At 42.6% G+C, this 25,410-nt stretch overlaps 2 protein-coding genes across 7 annotated transcripts in view; one reads left to right on the forward strand and one right to left on the reverse strand.

The window, feature by feature from the left end:
• The window catches only part of ARNT2 (aryl hydrocarbon receptor nuclear translocator 2), a 211,745-nt gene that overhangs the window by 156,085 nt on the left and 30,250 nt on the right, over window positions 1-25,410 (reverse strand). For 4 of the 6 annotated variants that reach the window (XM_061595760.1, XM_061595761.1, XM_061595759.1 and 1 more), the window contains 2 exons: window positions 24,842-24,878; window positions 18,546-18,662 (listed from right to left, as the gene is read on the reverse strand). In XM_061595760.1, coding sequence (XP_061451744.1) covers window positions 18,546-18,662; window positions 24,842-24,878 — 154 coding nt within the window. Of the gene's footprint in view, window positions 1-18,545; window positions 18,663-24,841; window positions 24,879-25,410 lie in introns of those variants that run through there. The other 2 variants (XM_061595764.1, XM_061595766.1) reach the window with 2 other exon arrangements.
• CTXND1 (cortexin domain containing 1) overlaps window positions 21,938-25,410 on the forward strand; it is a 36,673-nt gene continuing 33,200 nt past the window's right edge. The window contains exon 1 of the mRNA XM_061595777.1: window positions 21,938-22,009. The gene's annotated coding sequence lies outside the window, so the exon portion shown is untranslated. The remainder of the gene's footprint in view (window positions 22,010-25,410) is intronic.

Genomic DNA, 25,410 nt, shown 5'->3' on the forward strand with positions numbered 1-25,410 from the left:
CACTGGCTGCCAGTTTGCAACCAGTCTGAGCTTAGGATGCTACTATTGGTTTATAAAGCCCTTAACGTCTTAGGACCAGTTTACTTAAGGGATCACCTTACCTATACTTGATCATTTGAATCTGCAGAACTACAACAGACCCAATGTGGTATAGTGGTTACAGTGTCAGACAGGGACCTGGGAGAGCAGGATTCAATTCCCCATCTGTCCATGAAGCTGACTGGGTGACCTTGGGCCAGTCACTGTCTCTCAGCCTAACCTACCTCACAAGAGTTGTTGTGAGGATAAAATCGGGAGCGGGAGAACCATGTTTGTACACCACCTTGAACGCCTTGGAGGAAAGATAGCATATAAATGTAAAAATAAATAAATAGTGCCACACAATGTCTGTTCTGCAGTTGCAAAGAGTCATGCCCTTATGCAGTGGCACCTGTACTTTGGAACTTGACATTGTAATTGCTGCTTTTTGTAAATTGCATTGTTTTTATTGATGTATTTTTATATTTGTGTTTATTTTTTTTGTAAGCCGCCTTGAGGGCCTTTTGGCCAAAAGGCAAGTTAGAAATAATAATGATAATAATAATGATAATAATAGGCGCCATCATTGTATTCTTTTAGATGCTTGCTAGATTGTATGTTTTGGTAGGCCTATCCAGACACATACTTAGTTACCTGCTTTATTGTATTTTATTGGTCTTTAGATGTTTTTAAGTGTTTTAAATATGTTTTTATTTTTATTTTATTTTATTGCAGCTGTGTTTGCTGCCTTTGGCTCATTTGGGAGGAAGGATGGGATATAAATGTCAATAAATAAATAATAAGAGGCTGGAGTTGTGCTGGTTCTTACATTCTAATATATTCTATATCAAATATGCAATAAAAATAATCTTAAATGCTATAACATTTAGAATATAATGTCATTATATACTGCTAAAGATGCGCTGGAGGGTTTTTTTTCCTGAAATAAAAAAATTATCAAACGCAAAATATAACACTAATATATGATACAAAGAAAAGACATCTTAAATATCATTATAGTATTTAATACATGATCTCATTCTTTACTGATGTCCTTAGCCGTCAGTTTCCATATACAACCCCCTAAAATATTACAACCTTATTTAATTTTCAGCAGCAAGATGTTTAACCATGTAAAATGGGACAGGATTTTTCAAACCGTTTCTTTTTCTGTCTTCCCTCCATTGTACCATTTCTGTTAATTTATGCTGGTTTTATTTTGTTGACTTCTTTTATTCTTAATCTGGTTGTGCCGATGCTGCTTTAATATATGTTTTGCTATTGCTTACTAATAATGACCCAATTTCCCTGAGCATCATGGCAAATTTACATGACAGCTCCTAGAACCAGCTACCAAGCACTGCTGCCATTGCTAGGTATGTCAGGGGGCTGCCAGATGACATATTGCTGAGTAGGCCTCCTTAAACATACAGAAGACCCTAATGGAGCTAGCTTCCCCCACTAGATTGGTTGTTCTCCCAAAGTAAAGTTTACCCTCGCCATCCTACAGTTCCCAGCACCCTGAACAAACTACAGACCCCAGGATTCTTTGAGGAGGAGGAAATCATGCACTTTATGGTATCTACTAACTAGAGACTGAAAGATCTGTCAACTTCGGTTCTCTCAATTTCTCATTTTTCCAATCTTAAATTCAGTTCTCCACAATTCTGCAGCAATTTGAGGTTTTTGTTTTTTTAAAAAAATCCTCATGAAAATTCTCCAGCATTTTAGTTCAAATTTATCCTAATAAACACATTTTTGTAGGTAGTTTTGACTAATGTATACAATTTCTCATCAAATAATGCATTTTTGTATGTTATTTTCACTCATTAATTTTCATGCACACTTTCTCCTAATATACGCATTGTGTGGTTGGTGAACTGCATTGCAAAATTCAAATAAGTGCGAATTTTGAAGGATGGCTGTGTTTCAGTTTTCATATTGTTTTGGAACATGCGAATTTGATCGGTTCAGTTTGAAATGCCAACTGAATCAAATTTCTCCCTCATTCCTAGGGTGTATGCGGGTCTGCAAGAAAAAAATAAAACTAGTAACCCTAGATTTTTAGGGCCTGATGATAAGTTTTGCAGGGTTGCACAGAAACACTCTAAACATGCCAAAATACATCCTTTTTATCTGGATGTTGACTTCTTTAGAAATGGATTTGGCTTCCTTCCTTGTTGGGGTTGACACTTCACTATCAAACAGTAATGCAATTTGGCAGTGCAAGTGGGTGCTGCTACAGTAGACAGATCTACTCGCCAGAGTAAGAAGTAATGAAATACAGGGTAGATCTTTCATCTACTGGATGAGTAACCTACATTTGGTTAGTCATTAAGATGCAAATTGGGATAGAAGGTTATATTTCATCATGCACGCTAGGCCAGAACAATAGTGAAGTGCTCCATCCTGAGAAAGCCTTTAAACTCTAGCCCCTTGTTTTGTTTTTATTCTTAGAAAATAAATAATTAAAAACAATAGAATATTACACAATATACTATATGTGGTGCTCCCTTTGGGAGGTTTATGAAAACTAATAGGACTTCTGTCTTTTGAAAACACAAATGAATAAAGTTCCTTTAAACAAGGGATGCTGAACTTTTTTTTTTTAATCAACTTTTGTCTTTCCCCCTCCCCCATGAAATGAGATTAGGAGATCTGTGATTAACCCTCTCCCAGCAATACAATCCTGATGCAGTTTGAGTGCGAGGGGTCCTCCATGGCTGTTTCACCAAGCAAAACATCTCCAAGACTTGCAAATCAAGGTGTTTTTACACAACCCCCCCCCAAAAAAATCTTCAATATTGCATAGAAGTTTTAATTTTACACTCTTCAGGAACAGGGAGATCAATAATTACAAGCCATTGAAAAGGTTCAGCAAACTTATCAAGTCTTGGTTTAAGAGGCTGTGGGGCCACAGTGCAATGGACAGGCTCATTTGACATGAGCCTGAAGGTTATTAAAAGTTTTGCAAAACCTGAAACGTATGCAATATGGTACCTGTTTTTGAAGTATGTTACTCATACATGCCAGACCAAAGTCACTCACCACCACAAACAAAACCCTCATTTTAACGGAACCTGTGGACCTCCAGCTATTGTTGGACTACAATTCCCATCATCCCTAGCCAGCATGACTAATGGGCAAGGATGATGTGAACTGAGGTCCAACAACAGTTGGCAGAACACAGGTTCCCCTTTTCTGCTTTATAACAACTTGCTGCCCAACTAACAGTGCAATCCTATACACATCAATAAATCCTGCTGAATTCAGTGGGGCTTGCTTTTCCAGATAGTAAAAAGATGCGCAGTCTGCGTCTGTGTTGGAATTGCTTTTTAATACTTTTTAAACCCTTTTTTAAAAAAAATATCTTTTTAACCTTTTTTTTAAAAAAAGATGTCTTGGAAGCTTTTTTAAAAAAGGTTTTTAAAGATGTTTTGTTTTAATGTATTTTAAAGTCTGTTTTTATGATGTTTTAAAGTGTTTTTAGCGCTTTTGTTTGCTGCCCTGGGCTCCTGCTGGGAGGGTGGAATATAAATCAAATAAATAAATAAAATAGATGAAAAAAATGGAAATGGACTACCTTCAAGTCGATTCTGACTTATGGTGACCCTATGAATAGGGTTTTCATGGTAGGCGGTATTCAGAGGGGTTTACCATCGCCTTCCTCTGAGCTAAGAGGCAGTGACTGGCCCAAGGTCACCCAGTCAGCTTCATCACTGTGTGGGGTTTCAAACTCTGGTCTCCCAGGTCGTAGTCCAATAGATAAGTGGGTATAAAATTGCAGCCTAAGAGAACACAATTACAATTCAAAGGTTTTGTGATTCTGCACTCTATGCATCCTAGCTACATTTCTTTTTAAAATTCAGGGTTAACCAGGGTTTATTTTATAGCAGAGCATGCTTCATAAAAAAGAGCCATCTTGGAGTTATTTTCCAGGTGGAGGCTTAGTAAACACACACATAAACACGCACACACAAAAAAAACTTGAGGGACGACAGTTTGAAGATACAGCCTGAAGCTATGCATGTTCACTCAGTCACAAGCGGGGACAGAAAGATCTGTCAATTCTGGTTCTCTCAGTTTCTCATTTTCCCAATCTTAAACTCAGTTCTCCACATTTCTGCAGCACTTAAGATTTTTTTTAAAAAAAAACCCTCATGAAAGTTCTTCAGCATTTTAGTGCAAATTTCTCCTAATAAACACAGTTTTGACTAATAGACACGTTTTGCAAGCCATTTCTCCTTATAATGCATTTTGTATGTTATTTTCCCTAATAAATTCATGTTATGCACATTTCCCCCAATATATGTATTTTTGTAAACATTGGTTGGACAACAGCATTGCAAAATTCAGATATGCACAAATTTTGAAGGTTGGCTGTGTGAATTTGATACATTTGGCTTTAAATGCAAACTGCATCAAATTTCTCCCCCACTCATCCCTAGTCACAAGCAAGACCCACTGTGTTCACTTGGGCTTATTCCCAGGTAAAAGGGGCATAGGATTGCACTGTAAGCCTGCATTCCTATGTAAATCAACTCAGATGTAAGCCCCATTGATGTCAGTGGGGCATGTTTGTTTATTTATTTATTATATTATATTTATATACCACCCCATAGCCGAAGCTCTCTGGGCTGTTTACAGCAATTAAAAACATTGTAAACAAATATACAAATTTTAAAACACAAAATGTGTGATTGCATTTAATGTAATAATCTAACAGACCCAATAAGGACTAATAAAGGTGTTAAACAAGGTTGCCTTCTCGCACCTTTGCTATTTAATCTGTATTTGAATGACATTGTTACTGAACTTACGGGCCCAAAATTCTTCCCTCCTTCAGCCGGGGCCAGGAAGATCTCTATGCTCCTTTATGCCGATGACATGACCCTCCTCTCCCTTACCCCTATAGGTCTGAGAAGGCTATTGTCGAGTTTAGACATCTATTGTAAAAATGAAGGCCTCTACATAAATTATAAGAAAACAAAAATAATGGTATTTGGTAAGAGGCATCAAACGCATAAATGGTCCATTGGATCTTATGCAATAGAACAATGCCGGTCTTTCAAATACCTAGGTATACATTTCCAAGATACCCTTGTTTGGACAAAACACTTGTTAGCCACTAAACTAACAGCTGTGAGAGAGGTAGGGAAAATTCTCAGATTCTACAGGACTTCGGGGGGTCACCTTGTGGCCCCCGCCCTAAAAATCTTTCAAAGTAAGGTAATCCCACAGATTACCTATGGAGCAGCAATCTGGGGATGGATAGCCCCTTCTCTAACACAACTAGAAACGATCCAAAATAACTTTTTGAGACGCCTTCTTTGCCTACCCCCTGGCACTCCTGCCGCTTTTTTAAGAACTGAAACTGATTTGTTCCCAGTTTGCGCTCGCATACATAAATCTCTAATGTCATACTGGACATCTTTATCTAACTCAAACTCTAAGATCTTGGCGAAGACTTGTTTTGAGGTGGCTATACATGATAATTTTTGGTCCTCTAAATTCCGGGCAATCCTTGCTGAATACCACATTCCAACAATGTCTATTAAAGCACTATATAAATATAATATCCACGAACAGTTAACATTCCACTGCTCTTGGCTGGACGACCTGAAAATTTCTAACTCCAAATTTTCTAGATGGTATGGACTTTTTAAACTGGATCATAAAAGGGCAAACTATCTAACTTACCATCTACCAATCCATTTAAGACAGGCCTTCACTGCCCTGCAGTTTCAAACCATGCCCAGTGCTATGCTAACTGGGCGCTATCAAAACATTCCATATGATCAGCGACTCTGTATTTGCCAAGGTGGGAAAGTAGAAGACTTGATCCACTACTTATTTGAATGCCCGATTTACGAGCACCCTAGATCTAGATTTCTAGACATATTAATTAACCGGATTGGTCTTGGAATGGTTAACCAACGTATTTCTTATCTTTTAGCTGATAACAATTACTGGACCACTTATCAAGTGGCCCACTATGCCCTTGCAGCTCAAAATCTGAGAGCTAAATATCTAGTTAAATTTGGTGTTCAGGTTGGCTAGAGTTTTGTATTTTGTATAGTTTTACACAGCCTTTCTAAGTCATTTTATGTTTTTAATGTTTTTAAATCAATTTTAATATTAAGTTAAATTTGTAATTGTCAATTTGTTATGCTGATGTTGTTTTTCTGACTGTTTTATATGTTGATTGCGATGGCCTATGGCCTGCAATAAAATCTTTGACATTTGACATTTAATGCATCATATAGTTTGGCCCTCACCTTAGCTAGGTTAGGATGCAGAATATTGAAAGGGCAGAAGTAGTAGTTTTCTTCTTTTTAGCAGCACTGAAAACAAGCCCCCTAAAAGAAGGAACATTTGAAAAACTGGTTTTAAAAAGGCAAATGACAGACAGGCTCTCAGTCTTTCTAACAGCAACTGTTATTACGATGCCAATGACATTTCAAGCTTAATTCAATTAAGCCTTGTAGATGAAAGGAGCGGCAATCCCCCCTCAAGAATAGCTCTGTTAATCAAACCTCTCAGTTGTATTGTTTGATCTTGAGCAGACTCTTAGCCGTTGTGATTTTACGACTCAAATGGAAAACATACAGGAGATACAAATGTCTATTACACAAGCAGCATGAATTAAAACTGCATACAATATAATTTGAGAAACAGACATTGAGAAATTTGGCAATACAGAGTTAGCCACTGGATAACCGATATTAAACAAAGCTTGGGGTGTGTGTCTTTACTGCGTAATTGCTAGGAAGACAATTAAGCATTGACCTGCACAATATATTTACCACTTTACAGAAGGCAGATCTATCCGTCTGGACAAGAACAGCAGACATAATTTATGTCTCTGAAGAAACCCCAACATCTGGCGATATTTTCAGTATAGCAAGGGACAGATTATAAATACACTGCTTAGCCTCATACACAATAAATGATGCTGATCAATACCAATAATGCTAGGACAGTGACCACATTAGTAATATAGCCGGTTCCAAAGCGATGTGCTCCATTGCAAGATCCCTTCTGAGGAAGACTCACTCATGCACATCAGCAAAATGCCCTGTGGTCCTCTCCCCCATGTACTATTCCAGTTGTGTACAGTATTCATACGCCCATCATCAGATGCCCCCAGAAACCTGTAACACTGGTAGGCTAATGCTGCATGTAATTGGGCCAGCATTCGATGGGGTAGAAATGGTCAAGCATTACCCCTGCCCATGGGTAATGGCTTTCACCCAGGGCTGGTACAAGATGTTTCAGTGCCTCCACTGGAGAATCTAAACGGTACCCCCTTCCCATTAATTTTACAGGGGGCGCAATCCACCATGAAGTTTGTCAGAAGCCCCACTGAAATGCATGGGTGCCACCCAAGTCTTCCTTATATGGAAGGCACTCCAAAACCTTAATAATTTTGGTTGCCCCCATTTTGCACTTTGGTGGTGCTTTTTGAGATGAAGCAACCAGAACAGTACACTGTATTCCAAATGTTACCATGCTATGGATCAGGGTTAGGCAGAAGATAGATCTGAGTCTACTGGTAGATCTCTGAGTAATTTGCACTAGATCCATAAGGGTTTCTGGTCTCCAATTATTTAACAATAGCAGTAACAAAAAGTCCTTTGGGACTTCTTTAGTTTAGTTTACAGAAAAGGTGAGTAAGAGAAAGCATAATAGAGATGTATAGCTTCTTTGGCTGAGCATGCGTTTAGATGTGCTGCATTTTAATAGCCCTCCCAGTGACTATTGTACGCCTGGCTCCCGTTAATGGATCCCATGGTTCTATTAAATCCTGCAATCTGCCCACCCCTGCCACTGATGAATATTTTTAAGTATACTCCACTTCTTTGGCCACTGGAAATTAGTTTACTTTGGGAGGAGGGTAGTGTTTTTTTTAATATTTGAGTTTATTGACAAATACATAGGTTGAATACTGGTAGAGGCAAACAGCTTAAATGTGCAAATAGCAAATTCCATTGCCCCACTTCTAGTCTCCAGAAAAGCTCCCTGGCATTCCCAGATACAGAGCTCAAAACCCAGGTCAGCCTCTCTGTAAGGAAGAGCCATAGCTCAGTGGTAGAGCATCTGCTTTGCATGCAGAAGGTACCAGGTTTAAGCCCCAGCATCTCCAGATAGGCCTAGGGAAGACTCCCTGTCTGATACTCTGGAGAACAGCTGCCAGTCGGTATAGACAATACTGATTATGAGGAGAGATTGAAAGAACTGGGCATGTTTAGCCTGGAGAAGAGAAGACTTAGGGGAGATATGATAGCACTCTTCAAGTACATGAAAGGTTGCCACACAGAGGAGGGCCAGGATCTCTTCTCGATCGTCCCAGAGTGCAGGACACGGAATAATGGGCTCAAGTTGCAGGAAGCCAGATTTCTACTGGACATCAGGAAAAACCTCCTAACTGTTAGAGCCATACGACAATGGAACCAATTACCTAGAGAGGTAGTGGGCTCTCCGACACTGGAGGCATTCAAGAGGCAGCTGGACAGTCGGGAATGCTTTGATTTGGATTCCTGCATTGTGCAGGGGGTTGGACTTGATGGCCTTACAGGCCTCTTCCAGCTCGACTATTCTATGATTCTATGATTGAGATTGACCAATGACTTGATTCAGTATGAGTTTACTCTGTTTGGGGCAGAGGCATGTGGATCATCCCAGCTTCCTATGTTCCTATGTCACTCCTCAACTCCACACCACAATTCCTATTACTTGTTTTCACACAGAGATATAGATCACATAATTCTTAGCTCAGGATGGGAAAGGTCTGTGCCCTGCCTCCTTCTCCATGCCACAAAGCAATCTTTTAACAACTAGCTTCCATCGAGGGACATCTCCTGACTATCCCAGGCTTTTAACATCCTTTGTCAAAGCCCAGACTCTGGCCAGGTACTATGGCGATAGTCCTATTCAGAGAAAGCTTGTAGCAAAACTCACAACAATATAAAGACATTATGATCGCATACTTGACATCTTACTTTCAGTCTCTTTCTTGAAATGGATTTTGCCTTTTTCACTGCTTCTTCTTCTTCTTGCGTGAACTGACTATTGCATCCTTACCTTGACAGTCAAGGCCAGTTCAAACCCCAACATTGTACATATGAAGAACATAACAGAAAAAACGCCCTGCTGAATGAGATAAAGATGCATCTAGTCCGCCATCCTGCAAAAGCAGGCAAGCCCTTTAAGGAGTACAGGCAGCTCCTGCCAAAGTACGGAGCCAAGGCCTCAGGTGGCTCCAACTCCTTGCTGTGATAACATTCCTCCATGTTGTCTAATAGGAAGGGAACTCCATCCAGATCAGACTCACTGGGAGCTCTCTGAGGTACTGATCTGGTTATTTGACTTTGTGAGCTCTGTGAGTGTAATAGATATGACTTTGGTGAATAAGAAAAGAAATCTTGGACTCATGCAAACAAGACATCATCAATAGATCCTGCATAACTTTGCCTAATTCCCATTGCTACACCATCAAGAACACAAGAAGAGCCCTGCTGGATCAGGCCAGTGTCCCATCTAGTCCAGCATCCTGTTTTCACAGTGGTCAACCAGATGCCTGTGGGAAGCTTGCAAGCAGGACTTGAGCACAACAGCACTCTCTCCTCCTGCAATTTCCAGCAAGTGGTACTCAGAGGCATCCTCCCTTTGACAGTTGGAGGTAGAACATAGCCATCAGAGTTAGTAGCCACTGGTCTTCTGGAATTTAAAATTTTAAAAGGTGCTTATTTTGGATGTACTGAGTGGAAAGTTTGCCATTATCTCCATTCACTGGGAAAAAATAACAAAAGGGATAGATGGAGATCAGAGACTGAAGACCAAAATGTCCAGATGACTCAGATTCTTCTCCAAGAGCCTTTCTCTGTAGACTGCTTATTTGGGTTTCAAAGGTATTGGATTCTAAGCCCAGCTCAGTAGATAAGTTCAGCTTGTAGACTGTAATAGAATTGCCTTTAACTGAAGACAAAGTAAACCAAGTTAAAGCCCTCCAAAATGAGAACTTAAGAACCTGCTAGATCAGGCCAGTGGCTCATGTAGTCCAGCATCCTTTTCTTGTAATGGCCAGACAGAACAGGTTGGAACAGGGTTGCCAGGTCTCCTGGAGCTCAGACCTGAAATGCAGGAAGTGGACCCTGGGAGGTCAGAGGGTGGAACTTGATGGTCATGGTGGTGACTCCATGAATATCCAGACAAGGGATGTATGAGAAGAGATGTGTTTAGTGCAGAGCTAGGAAACCTGCAGTCCTCCAAATGTTGCTGGACTCCAATTCCCATCAGCCCCAGGCAGCATGGCCCAATGACCAGGGATGATGTGAGTTGTAGTTAAACTACATCTGGAGGGTCACAGGTTCCCCACCTCTGGTCTAGTGCATTGGTCTTCAACGAGTGGATCAGGACCCCCTGCCAGGTCAAAGCCTCATCTAAGGTGGGTCACAACAGCAGCACTACCAACATGCAAATATATGGAGTTGTATCCAACGCTAGTTGGGGTAGACCCATTGAAATGAATCAATATGAGTTTCTTAGGTCCATTGGTTTCAGTGGGTCTACTCTGAGTACAAGCCATGGTAAAAGAGAAGAGAACTCAAGAAAAGAGTCTCCAAATGCATGTTTGCATTAAAGGTGGGTCCCAGATCTGACAAGACTGGAGACTAATGGTCTAGTGTATCTTTTTGAACCATGAATGTTAATAAACACTATTTCTTTTTTTCCAGCCAGAAATAAAAGGTTAACATCTATGCCTTAATTTCACAGAACAAAATTAAAAGTGTTGCAAATTCCAGAACAATATGTGAGAAGACAGGCAGGCTGGGGCTGGCTAAGAGCAGACTGAGCTTGGCGGGGCAAAATGGACCAGCTTCCACTGGTCAAGAAGACTGAAGACTGATGCTGTGTGCTGTGCGCTGCGTCAACAGCCAAGGCATAAAAGCAGCTAATTCATGTTAAACAAACAAACAAATGGCTACCTAACAATCAACAAAACTCTAGAGCAGATTCTCTGGCTGTCAGGACTCTCCCCAGGCCTCCCTCCCCAGCTACATCCCTTCTTCCCAGACACATCCCTGACTGGCCCGGCTTTGCACCCTCCTTGAGTGCTTTTGCAGGCCAGGGACGTATCACCGAATGCTCTTCCTTGCCTGGATGGAGGACAGAGAGGGGTGTGTGAGTGTGCATGGAAACTAGCCTGCTGTAAAGAGGTAAAATTAGCATTCATTGGTCTGCCCACTTTTACCTCTGGCCCCACCCACCACTGGCATGTGGCCTCCTGAAGGTTACCCCACAGAGAATGCTCGGGTATTCCTTGAATGTTCCACAGTTTATAAATCCTGAAATTTAAAAAAAATAAAAAAAGTGGGGCTGAAAAAGGTTCCCCATCCCTGCTCTAGACCAGATATGGGGGACCTTTGGGGCTTCAGACGTTGCTGAACTACAACTGCCATCATCCCTGGCCATTGGCCGTGCTGGTTGGGGCTGATGGGAGTTGCAGTTCAGCAACATCTGGAGGGCGAAAGGCTTCCTGGACCTGCTCTAGAGCATCAGTACAGTATGCGACTCTGTGGACTCATGAAAAAAATATCTGAGAAGATTCTTCTCAGTAGCTAACACTCTCCTGTTTCATGCTTATTGGCTCATAGGGACGTCTGTTGTTGTGGGAGAAGGCATTAACAAGGATCTCATTCTCAACCCAGCAGCTAAAAAAGGGTGGAGAGGGCATGGCTATGACTAACATGAAGGGACCCAGCACCTCTGAATTTGCCACCACACTACCTGACACCTGAGATGAGGGGTGGAAAGATCTGTCAATGTCAGTTCTCCATTGTTTTTTTAATTTGATTGTACGCTGGATGGCTTTAAAAGAAGATTAGACAAATTAAGAACATAAGAACATAAGAAGAGCCTGCTGGATCAGGCCAGTGGCCCATCTAGTCCAGCATCCTGTTCTCACAGTGGCCAACCAGGTGCCTGGGGGAAGCCCGCAAGCAGGACCCGAGTGCAAGAACACTCTCCCCTCCTGAGGCTTCCGGCAACTGGTTTTCAGAAGCATGCTGCCTCTGACTAGGGTGGCACAGCACAGCCATCACGGCTAGTAGCCATTGATAGCCCTGTCCTCCATGAATTTGTCTAATCTTCTTTTAAAGCCGTCCAAGCTGGTGGCCATTACTGCATCTTGTGGGAGCAAATTCCATAGTTTAACTATGCGCTGAGTAAAGAAGTACTTCCTTTTGTCTGTCCTGAATCTTCCAACATTCATTCTTTGAATGTCCACGAGTTCTAGTATTATGAGAGAGGGAGAAGAACTTTTCTCTATCCACTTTCTTAATGCCATGCATAATTTTATACACTTCTATCATGTCTCCTCTGACCCGCCTTTTCTCTAAACTAAAAAGCCCCAAATGCTGCAACCTTTCCTCGTAAGGGAGTCGCTTCATCCTCTTGATCATTCTGGTTGCCCTCTTCTGAACCTTTTCCTACTCTATAATATCCTTTTTGAGATGAGGCGACCAGAACTGCACACAGTATTCCAAATGCGGCCGCACCATAGATTTATACAACGGCATTATGATATCGGCTGTTTTATTTTCAATACCTTTCCTAATTATCGCTAGCATGGAATTTGCCTTTTTCACAGCTGCTGCACACTGGGTCGACATTTTCATCGTGCTGTCCACTACAACCCCGAGGTCTCTCTCCTGGTCGGTCACCGCCAGTTCAGACCCCATGAGCGTATATGTGAAATTCAGGTTTTTTGCTCCAATATGCATAATTTTACACTTGTTTATATTGAATTGCATTTGCCATTTTTCTGCCCATTCACTCAGTTTGGAGAGGTCTTTTTGGAGCTCTTCGCAATCCCTTTTTGTTTTAACAACCCTGAACAATTTAGTGTCGTCAGCAAACTTGGCCACTTCACTGCTCACTCCTAATTCTAGGTCATTAATGAACAAGTTGAAAAGTACAGGTCTCAATACCGATCCTTGAGGGACTCCACTTTCTACAGCCCTCCATTGGGAGAACTGTCCGTTTATTCCTACTCTCTGCTTTCTGCTTCTTAACCAATTCCTTATCCACAAGAGGACCTCTCCTCTTATTCCATGACTGCTAAGCTTCCTCAGAAGTCTTTGGTGAGGTACCTTGTCAAACGCTTTTTGAAAGTCTAAGTACACTATGTCCACTGGATCACCTCTATCTATATGCTTGTTGACACTCTCAAAGAATTCTAATAGGTTACTGAGACAGGACTTTCCCTTGCAGAAGCCATGCTGGCTCTGCTTCAGCAAGGCTTGTTCTTCTATGTGCTTAGTTAATCTAGCTTGAATAATACTTTCTACCAGTTTTTCAGGGACAGAAGTTAAGCTAACTGGCCTGTAATTTCCGGGATCCCCTCTGGATCCCTTTTTGAAGATTGGCGTTTCATTTGCCACTTTCCAGTCCTCAGGCACGGAGGAGGACCCAAGGGACAAGTTACATATTTTAGTTAGCAGATCAGCAATTTCACATTTGAGTTCTTTGAGAACTCTCTGGTGGATGCCATCCAGGCCCGGTGATTTGTCAGTTTTTATATTGTCCATTAAGCCTAGAACTTCCTCTCTCGTTAACACTATTTGTCTCAGTTCCTCAGAATCCCTTCCTGCAAATGTTAGTTCAGGTTCAGGGATCTGCCCTATATCTTCCACTGTGAAGACAGATGCAAAGAATTCATTTAGCTTCTCTGCAATCTCCTTATCGTTCTTTAGTACACCTTTGACTCCCTTATCATCCAAGGGTCCAATCGCCTCCCTAGATGGTCTCCTGCTTTGAATGTATTTATAGAATTTTTTGTTGTTGGTTTTTATGTTCTTAGCAATGTGCTCCTCAAATTCTTTTTTAGCATCCCTTATTGTCTTCTTGCATTTCTTTTGCCAGAGTTTGTGTTCTTTTTTATTTTCTTCATTCGGACAAGACTTCCATTTTCTGAAGGAAGACTTTTTGCCTCTAAGAGCTTCCTTGACTTTGCTCGTTAACCATGCTGGCAACTTCTTGGCCCTGGCGGTACCTTTTCTGATCTGCGGTATGCACTCCAGTTGAACTTCTAATATAGTGTTTTTAAACAACTTCCAAGCATTTTCGAGTGATGTGACCCTCTGGACTTTGTTTTTCAGCTTTCTTTTTACCAATCCCCTCATTTTTGTGAGTTTCCTCTTTTGAAGTCAAATGTGACCGTGTTGGATTTTCTTGGCAATTGGCCATTTACATGTATGTTTAATTTAATAGCACTGTGGTCACTGCTCCCAATCGGTTCAACAACACTTACATCTCGCACCAGGTCCCGGTCCCCACTGAGGATTAAGTCCAGGGTTGCCGTCCCTCTGGTCGGTTCCATGACCAACTGGTCTAGGGAATAGTCATTTAGAATATCTAGAAACTTTGCTTCTTTGTCATGACTGGAACACATATGCGGCCAGTCTATGTCCAGGTAGTTGAAGTCACCCATTACTACCACATTTCCTAGTTTGGATGCTTCCTCAATTTCATATCTCATCTCAAGGTCTCCCTGAGCATTTTGATCAGGGGGACGATAGATCGTTCCCAGTATTAAGTCCCTCCTGGGGCATGGTATCACCACCCACAACGATTCTGTGGAGCAGTCCGCCTCTTTTGGGGTTTCCAGCTTGCTGGATTCAATGCCTTCTTTCACGTATAGAGCAACTCCGCCACCAATACGTCCTTCTCTGTCCTTCCGATATAGTTTATATCCAGGGATAACCGTATCCCACTGGTTTTCTCCATTCCACCAGGTCTCCATTATGCTCACTATATCAATGCTCTCCTCTAAGACCAAGCACTCCAGTTCTCCCAACTTGGTTCGGAGGCTCCTAGCATTAGCGTACAGGCACTTGTAAGCAGTGTCTCTCTTCAAGTGTCTTTGGCACTTGTGGTTTGGCCTGTGGTAATTTTGCTCTTCTGAATTTATATCCTGTGCCCCTGCTCTCACAATGCCTCCTTCTAGGCCTACCCCTTTTAAAATTTCATCATTTCTTTGGTTTTTATCCCAGGGGGGAGGTTTATTCCGAACCGGACCTTCCTCAGTTCCTGTCGGGTTTCCCCCCTCAGTCAGTTTAAAAGCTGCTCTGCTACCTTTTTAATTTTAAGTGCCAGCAGTCTGGTTCCATTCTGGTTCAAGTGGAGCCCGTCCCTTTTGTACAGGCCCGGCTTGTCCCAAAATGTTCCCCAGTGCCTAACAAATCCAAACCCTTTCACCCGACACCATCGTCTCATCCACGCATTGAGACTGCAAAGCTGGGCCTGTCTGGCTGGTCCTGCGCGTTGAACCGGTAGCATTTCAGAGAAAGCCACCTTGGAGGTCCTGGCTTTCAGCATCCTACCTAGCAACCTAAATTTTGCTTCCAGGACCTCACGGCTGCATTTCCCCATGTCGTTGGTGCCAACGTGCACCACGACCACTGACTCCTCCCCAGCACTGTCTACCAAACTATCTAAACGACGGGTGATATCCGCAACCTTCACACCAGGCAGGCAAAACACCTTGCGGTCTACACACCCATCACACACCCCACTGTCTATGTTCCTAATGATCGAATCACCCACTACAAGGATCCCTCCACCCCCTGGAGATATATCCTCGGCACGAGAGGATAGCTGCTCATCCCCCAAGGAATGGGTCCCTTCTAAGGGATCGTTTCCCTCTTCCTCAGCTGGACGCTCTCCTTCCCCGAGACCATCGTTCTCCATGATAGCAGGAGAGCTATCATCGTTGGAGTGGGACACAGTTATAACGTCCCTGAAGGCCTCCTCCACACACCTCTCTGTCTCTCTCAGCTTTTCCAGGTCCGCCACCTTGGCCTCAAGGAAATGAAGTCGTTCCCGGAGAGCCAGGAGCTCATTGCACCGAGAGCACACCCACGACTTCTGTCCAACAGGCAGATAGTCGTACATGCTGCAGGCGGTGCAAAACACTGGAAAGCCCCCACACCCCTGCTGGCTTCTTACCTGCATAGTTTTGTTTAAGGTTTATTACGTCAATGGGTTGGAGACTGCGGTTTAGTTGAGGTTAGGGAACAGACGGGCAGACTGGGGGGCCCTGGCCTGTCAGCTGGGGCCTTGACGCTTCGTCAGCTGCGGGTCCCTCTAGCTCGTGGAGCAGGCTCCCTCGCTAGGGTGCTCTGACTTTATATGTGTGGCTGGTTCCTCCCAGCTACTGCTGTCAGCCAATGATGTGTTACTTGAGGCTGATGGCTCAACTATCAGCTGGGGCTTAACTCTTTAGGATTATCTCAGGCTTCCTTCCTTTGAAGGCAGGAAGGCAGGCTTCCTTCCTGAGCGAGGGGCGGGGCTGTTTAAGCTTTTGGCTGCTTTTAATCTAAGCAAGGAGCTGCAACTTCCAGGCAAGTCTTTTTTGTTTGTTGTTTTCCCACCTAGAACAGCCTGACCTTTCTTTAACCTAGGGAAACGGAGCTTGTGGTTGTGTTTCAGGAAGGCTAAAGCTGCCGTTTTTAGCAAGGACTGATTGTGTACACAGATACACATACACACAGAATATATGAATACCTTGGACTCATATCAAGTTGAAGAGGTTGCCACTGGTAATTCCCTATCTGGGAACTTACTGATAATGCAGCACACACAACCTGTGACAGTATTACCGATCCACATCCCTAACAGCAAGGAAATGTTATGATGCATTCATCTTTTCCGTGCGATGTTTGCGAATGTGGAGGATTATAGAAACTGGAAGTTTTAAAGCGCAATCATTTGAATGAAAATGAGCCTGAATCTGGTTATACCGTCTAACAGAGATGATAGATACAAGGCTTTTTCAGTCAGCAGTTTGACTGCCGTGGATCCAAGGGAGGGGAGACATCATATACAGCCAACAGTCAAGAGGGATGATACACCACAGGAATCATAAGCCTCTAAGTCAGAGGCGGGATCCTCACCCATTCTGAACCTCCACTGTCAGAGGCAGTATGTTTCTGCACAGGGCTGGCACCAGAGGATGGCCAGGTTGGGCCCTGGCAAAGAGCCCCTATGGCCCAGAGGGGCCCCTGAAGGGTATCTTTGGTGTATTCCTTAAACACCTAGCAGGGGTGTGTACCTTTGGTGTATCCCTTAAACACCCAGCAACTGGTCACTGTTGGTAGATATAGCCCTAGGGTTGGAAATAGCATACCTCAACCTCCAGTATCCTCAGTTCTGCACCATACAAGCTGCTTCACATTATTATTTTCCTGTTAAAAAACATGACTGCCAGCAGATGCCCAGATGCAAGCAGATAGTGCCAGCTTTTCACCCCATTCGTAGGAGTGCTCACTTGCTAACACAGTCCCGTTCAGAGAAACCTTCTCCATGCAAACAGAAAGCCCACCCTGAGGCTATTTAAAGGGTCTCAGGGGGGGTGTCTAATCGCTGCAACGTCTTAGTGTGAGTAGTAGCCGTGCCTAATTATGCTTGTGTAGAGATGCAGAGTTCTGTATCATCTGCACGCTGATCTACAAAATGCCCTAAACTGAGAATCCACATTAAACATAACGGAGAAAAACACACAAGTGAATCCAAGTCTGAATCCAACAGGTCGGCCAGGACAATAGGAGACCCCTTAAATTATCCTCCTTAAGGGTTTCTGCCTGGCTGGACCATGTCCCTGAACTTGGATCCTGGATACAGGATCGGAAGGTACGTGTGGAGTGAGTATAATAACTAACCAACTGTACAAAGGCAAAATTTTCATTAACTGCTCTGCCCACTTTTGCCTCTGGCTCCACCCACTTCTGACTTTTGGCCCCCAGAAGGTTTGCTTGCAAGACTGTGGCCCTTGGTCTGTAAAAGGTTCCTCACTGCTGCTGTAGATTAAAGTCCCCAAGGCACAAATCGAAACCTTCAGTGTTACGGTCAATGCCAAGCATAGATCAGTGACATAAAACTCTCGCGAGAGGAGATTATTGTAATATATAGAAGCATAAAATGGGGTAAGGAGGCACAAATTTAGACACCAGAGTTCGTTTTGAGGTTTATTCCAACGTGCAGCTAGACACATTTTGTGCAGTGTCAAAAAAAAAGCTGTGCAAGGTAAAGCAAGTTTCTGTGCAGTTGAGCATATGGGATTTAATACGGAGCTAGGTGGTTTCTTCAAATGTAAAGATGTATCACTGAACACTAAAGTCAGGATCATTCAGACCATGGTATTTCCGATCTCTATGTATGGATGTGAAAGTTGGACAGTGAAAAAAGCTGATAAGAGAAAAATCAACGCATTTGAAATGTGGTGTTGGAGGAGAGCTTTGCACATACCATGGACTGCAAAAAAGACCAATAATTGGGTGTTAGAATAAATTAAACCAGAACTATCACTAGAAGCTAAAATGATGAAACTGAGGTTATCATACTTTGGACACATCATGAGAAGGCATGATTCATTAGAAAAGATAATGCTGGGAAAAACAGAAGGGAGTAGAAAAAGAGGAAGGCCAAACAAGAGATGGATTGATTCTATAAAGGAAGCCACAGACCTGAACTTACAAGATCTGAACAGGGTGGTTCATGACAGATGCTCTTGGAGGTCACTGATTCATAGGGTCGCCATAAGTCGTAGTCGACTCGGAGGCACATAACAACAAAGGTGGTTTCTAAAAAAGAAATAGATGAGAAAATATACAAAGAAATGGAAAATGAAGGTAGCTACTGGTTCCTTTCAAATCTTCATAACCTTATACTACTAGTCAATGCTTTTTCGGTAAAAAAATAAAATGAAAAATGAGGTGCTGGTACTTGCATCTTGATAAAAGTGCTGTGGGTGACAGGACAAAATAGTTGGCATGGGCAGCAAAAAAAAAAGAGATTCCATACTGGTGAGTACTGTCATCCCAATAAAGCCCTATTAATAGTATATTATGGGACTAATTACTTGGCTAGTTTGAGGGCAGGCAGTGAACTGGCTGCTTGTGCAGTAGGAACAAAAGCTTAGAATAAACCCTGGTTCATTTATTTTCAGATTGTCACGTCACGTTAAAAATAACAGGCTGTAGAATTGGCCGGGGGCTACTCTTGAGCTAATGTCACACTGACTCAGTGTGCTAAGGCATCCATTCCACTTAGCCATGGGATCATGAGAAGGAAGCAAAAAAAAGCAGATGCAAAATGCGAAATCTCTTCCCCTTCAAAGAGTTCCTTTCAAGGTCAGAGTTGAAAGTATTGGCAGGACACACACAAAAAGAAGCAACAAAGCACATACGACACACTTACTAAAAGGCTCAAGATTTTCCCTGCGCTTCACAAGTGCTGCCAAGGTATGAGCAACTCTCTCAGCAGCATGAAGGGAAAGATTTCCCTATGTTCTGCCAGTCTAAAGTTTTTCCTTTGCTTTACCCAAATGGGAAGTATCTATGCCATTGACCAATGGGGTGGCCGTGGGTCCTCCTCCATTCGAAGGAGTCCTCTGTTTGAAGAGCTGTCCCAGTTGGATTGGGATGAGCGCCTGATCCCCACTTTAATCACACAAACTTACATTTTTGATATCAACTTGAATCCCTTCCGCAAAATGCTGATAATGTGGTGGCGACCCAAGTTATCAAACAGGCAGAAATGCTTTGAGCTGAAGGCACCTAGCGAGGTACAGATTCCTCCCTCTGGGGATCTAATGTGGGCCAGGAGATCTTTTGCCTACTAGGAATGCGATCCTGATTGCCTCCATCTATGCTCTGCTTTTAAATATTTGGTTTATTTACAAGTACCACCGCAAGTACCCAGTGACCTTTCCTTGAAAAAGGAAGGCAAAAGATGCCCCTGGAACTTCTCACCACTTGTAGCTGTCCAGAGTCTTGGGTGGGGAAGAGTTTTAGACCCCTTACCTTTTCGGGAGCAGGGCCCCTATGTATCTAGCATCCTACAAGCCAATCAGCATGAAAGGGGAGTGTGTTAGCCACTGAGAAGAGTCTTCTAACATGCTTCTTTGTTGTTTCCTGCTAATTGGAGCCAATCAAAGTGAAAGGAGGAGAGTTAGCTACTGAGAAGATTACTACTGAGTACTCTTCTCAGTAGCTAACACTCTCCTCTTGCATGTTTATTGGCTCCTAGGGATGTCTGTTGTTGTGGGAAAAGGCATTAACAAGGATCTCATTCTCAACCCTGCCACAAAAAAGGGGGGGAGCGTGTGTGGCTGTGACTAACATGAAGGGACCCTGCACTTCTGCATTTGCCACTACACTAGTGCTCAGGAAAGGGGGGACATGTAACTGTATGTTTATTATTCAAAGTGGGGGCCCCTCCAGACATCCTTTTTGTTGTGCATTTATGATCATGATGGCATCAGGACAGTTACGTGCAATCCTACTTTCAGTACTATTTTGCTTGCAAAATTTTCAGGGCAGACATGCTGCTTGGTTTCCAGTCCCACAACTTCCTTCTGAAATCCTATAACTTCTCAAACCACAAATTCCCGGAGTGGGGGTTGTCCTGCTTTTGGTGCACTAAAGTGCAACAGTGCTCCTCCAGACGGCAATAGTGGAGTGACACTGGGGAAGCATCGCAGGACAACTAAAAAAAGCAGAATGTGTGGACAGTCCAGTATAAATCCATCACAAATGCACTGTTGTTGAGTCAATCACATATTGCCACCACGCCAAAAGAAAACCACCAGTCTGGAGGAACCTGCGGACAATAAGGGTACAATCCTAAGCATACCTGCTAGGAAGGATGTCCCATAGAACACAGTGGGACTCGCAGGGGGAAAATATGCACAGGATTGCAAGGTAAATGCATGAAAGTCCAAAATTAGGAACAGAGGAAGCTGCCTTATTGCCCGCACTGACTGGCAGCAGCCCTCCAGGGTTTCAGGCCGAGAATTCCTCCCAGATCCACCTGGTGATGCTGGGGAATTGAACCTGGGAACTTCTGCATCCAAGACAGTTGCTCTACCACTGAGCTATAGATCTTCCTCTAGTTAGTCATCGTTTTTTGTTGTTTAAAAAGCATGCTCTAGATCAGAGACCCATGGCTCCTTTTTCTTCAAAATAAAAGTGGTCCGTTTTCAAGCCCACTTTAAAAGGCGCAACTAACGTAAGACGTAATTTGGCCTTTAAGTTTCTGTTTTGATTTTGTGTGATGTACCTTTTCCCTGTGGGCCCTCAGCGCTTCCCTTGTATTTAATTCACAAGCCTGGAGAGAGAAATAACTTCTAATTCCTCCTCCTCACTCAAAATACCAATGCGATTTCAAGACTTAACCTTTCTCTTTTGCTATCCCTTGTTATGATGTTGGGGGAGGAAAGCATTGGCAAACTGGACTCTCCGGAGCTGCATGCAAATTATAGGGGAGTGCGGGTGGTAGAGAAGGAACACAGTGCAGGTTTAAAACAGGCAAAGGGGTCTGTTTCATATGGTACAGGAACAGTGCCTGCTGGCTGATGCAAATTTTTAAAAAAACTGCTTTCTTATCTGGTCCTCAGTGCTGTGCATCTTAGCTTCTTCCTCAATGGACTGTTTGCTTAGCACACACCAGAGCCTCTGCCTAGGCCAAGGCAGTGACTGCAAGGCAGCACAGCCCAGGACAGTGGTGTGAATGTGAGGATCAGGAACACACAGCTACTCAGGAGGTGATTTGTGCAGAGCAGAAAACGGAAAGGGGGGGAGAGCCACTCCGGCTTGACAAAAGCAGGTATAGCTTAGAAAATCAGCCACACTCACTCCGCTGCGAGACTAATGCAGCAAGCCGCTCCGATATTGCAGCAGACGCTGTTTCCTGCTATTAGTTAGCAACTGGAAAAACCTGGCTTGCTTTGTGGCAACAAAGAGAGAGGCAGTTTCCAGACCTGGGCTGGTGTCAAGAGCAGAAGGGAATCTCTCATTGGTCCTCTGGGGTTTCGTGGCTCAGCTGGAGGAATTTCACCGCTATGCAAGGATGCTTCAAGATTTTGCATCGACGCGTTGCAGGGGAGGGCACCTCGCTTGGCACTCCTGGACTGAACAAGTTCTGAGAGGTTGGTATTTTCAAGTTCTGAGAGGTTGGTATTTTCTAGTTGTTTCCTAGAGAAAAAGGTTGCTTTGTAGCTTGCTGGCTGTGCTCACCTGTACTCTGAATTTCAAACAGTGAAATCCATCAGCTATGAAGCAAAGTGTGTGTATATAGATTGGCACTTAAGCTCTTGGACTGTACAAGTGACTTTCCCACTGAAAAACTAGCAATTGCTGAGTTCCATTTGTCAATATCCAGGAAGGAAGAATGAGATTCCTTATTTGACTATACTGTCTGTGATCAGTTTCTAGTTTTTTGTCTACCTGAGGGTCTGTGTTGCAGGTGAATTTGTTAGAAGCTTGCATGCGAGGGATACTTTAGCAAATACAGGTCAGAAGCAGATGTTCAGAAATGGCACACCAGTGTTTTGACACCAAGCTGGAAAATGGTGTAATGTAAAGTTTGACTTTGTAATGGAGCAAACGAACTGTTTCTTATCAATGCAGTAGAAGTTCAAGTGAGCATAAGAGTTTGGATTTTAGAAGTAGGCTTGCAAAAATAACTCAGCCTCAATTATAGGGGTTCTGCCTAATCCTGAAACTATATAACTACCCATTTAGGTGTTTTTTATTCTGGCTTTATGACAGCAACTCATTATTGCATCACTAGATTTTTAAAGAGACAAATATGTGGATTTAAAAAAAACGCTGTTTTGAAATATACTCACCTTTTTATATTGCACTAATATATAGCATTTTTAAAAAAATGTATAAACTAGAGGAAATTGTAATGCAGTCATCAAAGTCCCATAACAATTAAAGTGAATGATCTGTCTTTATTCCAGTTACACAAACGTCTTTGATTTTGCCATCAAAACTCAATAAGAAGCATTAAATTTAGGCATAACTAGATTATCTAAATCAACTGGATAGGTTACACATCTTTCTCTTACCATCTATTTCTGTGAAGGGATGATATTTACAATTTCTTATAAACTATACAGCATGATCCTAAGTCTGTTTATCAGGACCCAAGTGTCACTGTATTCAGTGAGGCTTATTCCAAAGTTAAGTATTAGCAAAACTGCAAAATGATTCTTTGAAAAGGCCATTATAATGATAAATTACACCATCAAGGACTAGTAGCTGTTCCTTTTTATATACCATGTATGTAACTGATATTTAAAAAACAAAATGTAGTTATACAGAAACTTTTAATAGCTTTTTCCCTGTGATTGAGAAATTAAAAAATGTTTCCCTTTCAGATTACAGAATCTTACTTTGTATAGTCCTGTCTGACAAAAGCCATTAAACTGCAAAAGAAAAAGAAAAACTCAAACATTAAAGCTATTCCGCTGTAACAGTGAAAGTAACAATGAATGTGAAATATTAAATGGTGAAAATCTGAATCTAAATGAACTGCCTCGCTGTGGCTCACCCATCTGTTTCAATGGAATATGTTAATTTATCTACTCCAGATTTATACAAGGCCTGATGCATAAGTCAAGGGATATGGTTCACTACACAGAGCCTGGTAGCATTATGGAACCACAAGTTAAATTGCAATGTACTTGAGCTAGAGCCCCAGCAAGGCATGGCAATCCCTGGCATCCCCAGCTGGGCTGGGAAAGAAGCCTGCTGGAAACTCTGGAGAGCTGCTGCAAGTCAGTATACAGAACATTGAACTAGATGGACCAATGGTCTGACTGAGTATATGGCAGTTTCCTATAACCTTATCGGTTTGGGGAGGCCATAGGTCAATGGTAGAGCATCTGGTAGGGCACCCTGGACAGCTGCTGCCAATCAGTGTAGACAATAATAGAGCTAGATAGGCCCATTCTCTGACTTAATATAAGGCAGCTTCCTACCCACTCATAATCATGCAAAGCATATTTGACTTGTGGAGTTCATATTCATAGGGTTGCCATAAGTCGGAATCGACTTGAAGGCAGTCCATTTCCATTTCCAAGGGGTTGGCCCTAGCTTAAGGCGATATTTTAATGGCCTGAATGGGTTGATGGAGGATAGCTCGATCAGCACCACAGCAGCCAGATGAATCCTCCATGTTCAGATGCAGTGTACCTATGAATAGCAGACACTTAGATGACAAGGAGAAGATACCCATCCACATGATGCCCCTAGCTTCTCAGAGGTACCTGGATGTCCATCACATTGAGTAAATGGGGCTTACTTCTCAGGTAAGCAGGCATAGGACTGCAGCCTTATGTGAAGAATTCAGCAAGGAATAACCATTTGGTATACAGTTTAGCATTTGTTGTCATCAATAAAACCTGAGATGTGGGACCTGTGGCCTTCCAAATGTTGCCAGACTACAATTCCCATCCTCCCCAACCTATGGCCATACTGGCTAGGGGGCTGATGGGAGTTGTAGTCCAACAACAGCTGGAAGGCTGCGGGTTGTGCATCTCTGTTCCTAATCCCTAGATTACAAGTAGAGCTGATCCGAAATTTCTCCCTGAGATATTTTCCTGAGAAAATTTCTGGAGATAATCTTTTTCTCAATGCCAAGCCACCACAAAAAAAAAAGATCTTAGCAGAATATTGCCCTGTCCCTTGCAGCAGCAAAACAATCAAGTTTAAAAAAAGAAAAGAAGTTGTGCTCCTGTCACCGCTAATGGTAAGCCCCATCCCCAAGAAAGTGTTGGAGAGTTTCTCCTATCCTTGGAGAAATTCAGTGAAATGGCCTCCCCAATTTCTCTACCTCAAATAGGTTGGAGAATTTCAAGAGGCAGTTTGCATGCAGCTCTACCAACAAGGTTCAAGAGATGATCTGGCAGATGCAAGACTTTCATGGAAAGGAAGATTATGAAAAAAAGACAATGTCGCGTATGACTTACCTCTGCTAAATATTTCTCTGGAAGTCAAATCTGTGACCTGAGAAAACAGAAAGAGAGTTAGGAAATGCAGGTAAAATAGTTTAAACAGCAGAAAGTCTCCAGACTGGGGAAGTGAAATGTGGATTAAAGAGATAAGGGGAAAACAAAGCTGTTACTTGTTTTTGTTATGACATTTTAAATGTTGGTATTGCATGTCTGGCGGCTGGAATGAGATCGTTATCTGCTTTTTGTTTTCTAGACAGAAAAATGAGGTACACATGTATTGAAATCAAATTAAAATGAATGGAGATGGAGGGTTGAAGAACAGAAACTTTGTGAGTGTATGGACTGCGGACTTATTGCTAAAGATACATGAAAAGCATCTAATAAGTTACTGAGTTGGAAAAAAGGCCTCCTCCCAAGCTGGGAATTTTTCAGTTCAAGGTGCACACTCATTGTTTTTTACGTTCATATCCCATCCTCCTCCAAAGAGCTCAACATAGAGTACAAATAAGTTTTGCCTCCATTTTATCCTCACAACAACTCTGTGAGGTAGGTTAGACTGAGAAATAATGGCTAGCCCAAGGTGA

This window comes from Rhineura floridana, chromosome 14, assembly GCF_030035675.1.
Source record: "Rhineura floridana isolate rRhiFlo1 chromosome 14, rRhiFlo1.hap2, whole genome shotgun sequence".
Lineage (NCBI taxonomy): Eukaryota > Metazoa > Chordata > Lepidosauria > Squamata > Rhineuridae > Rhineura > Rhineura floridana.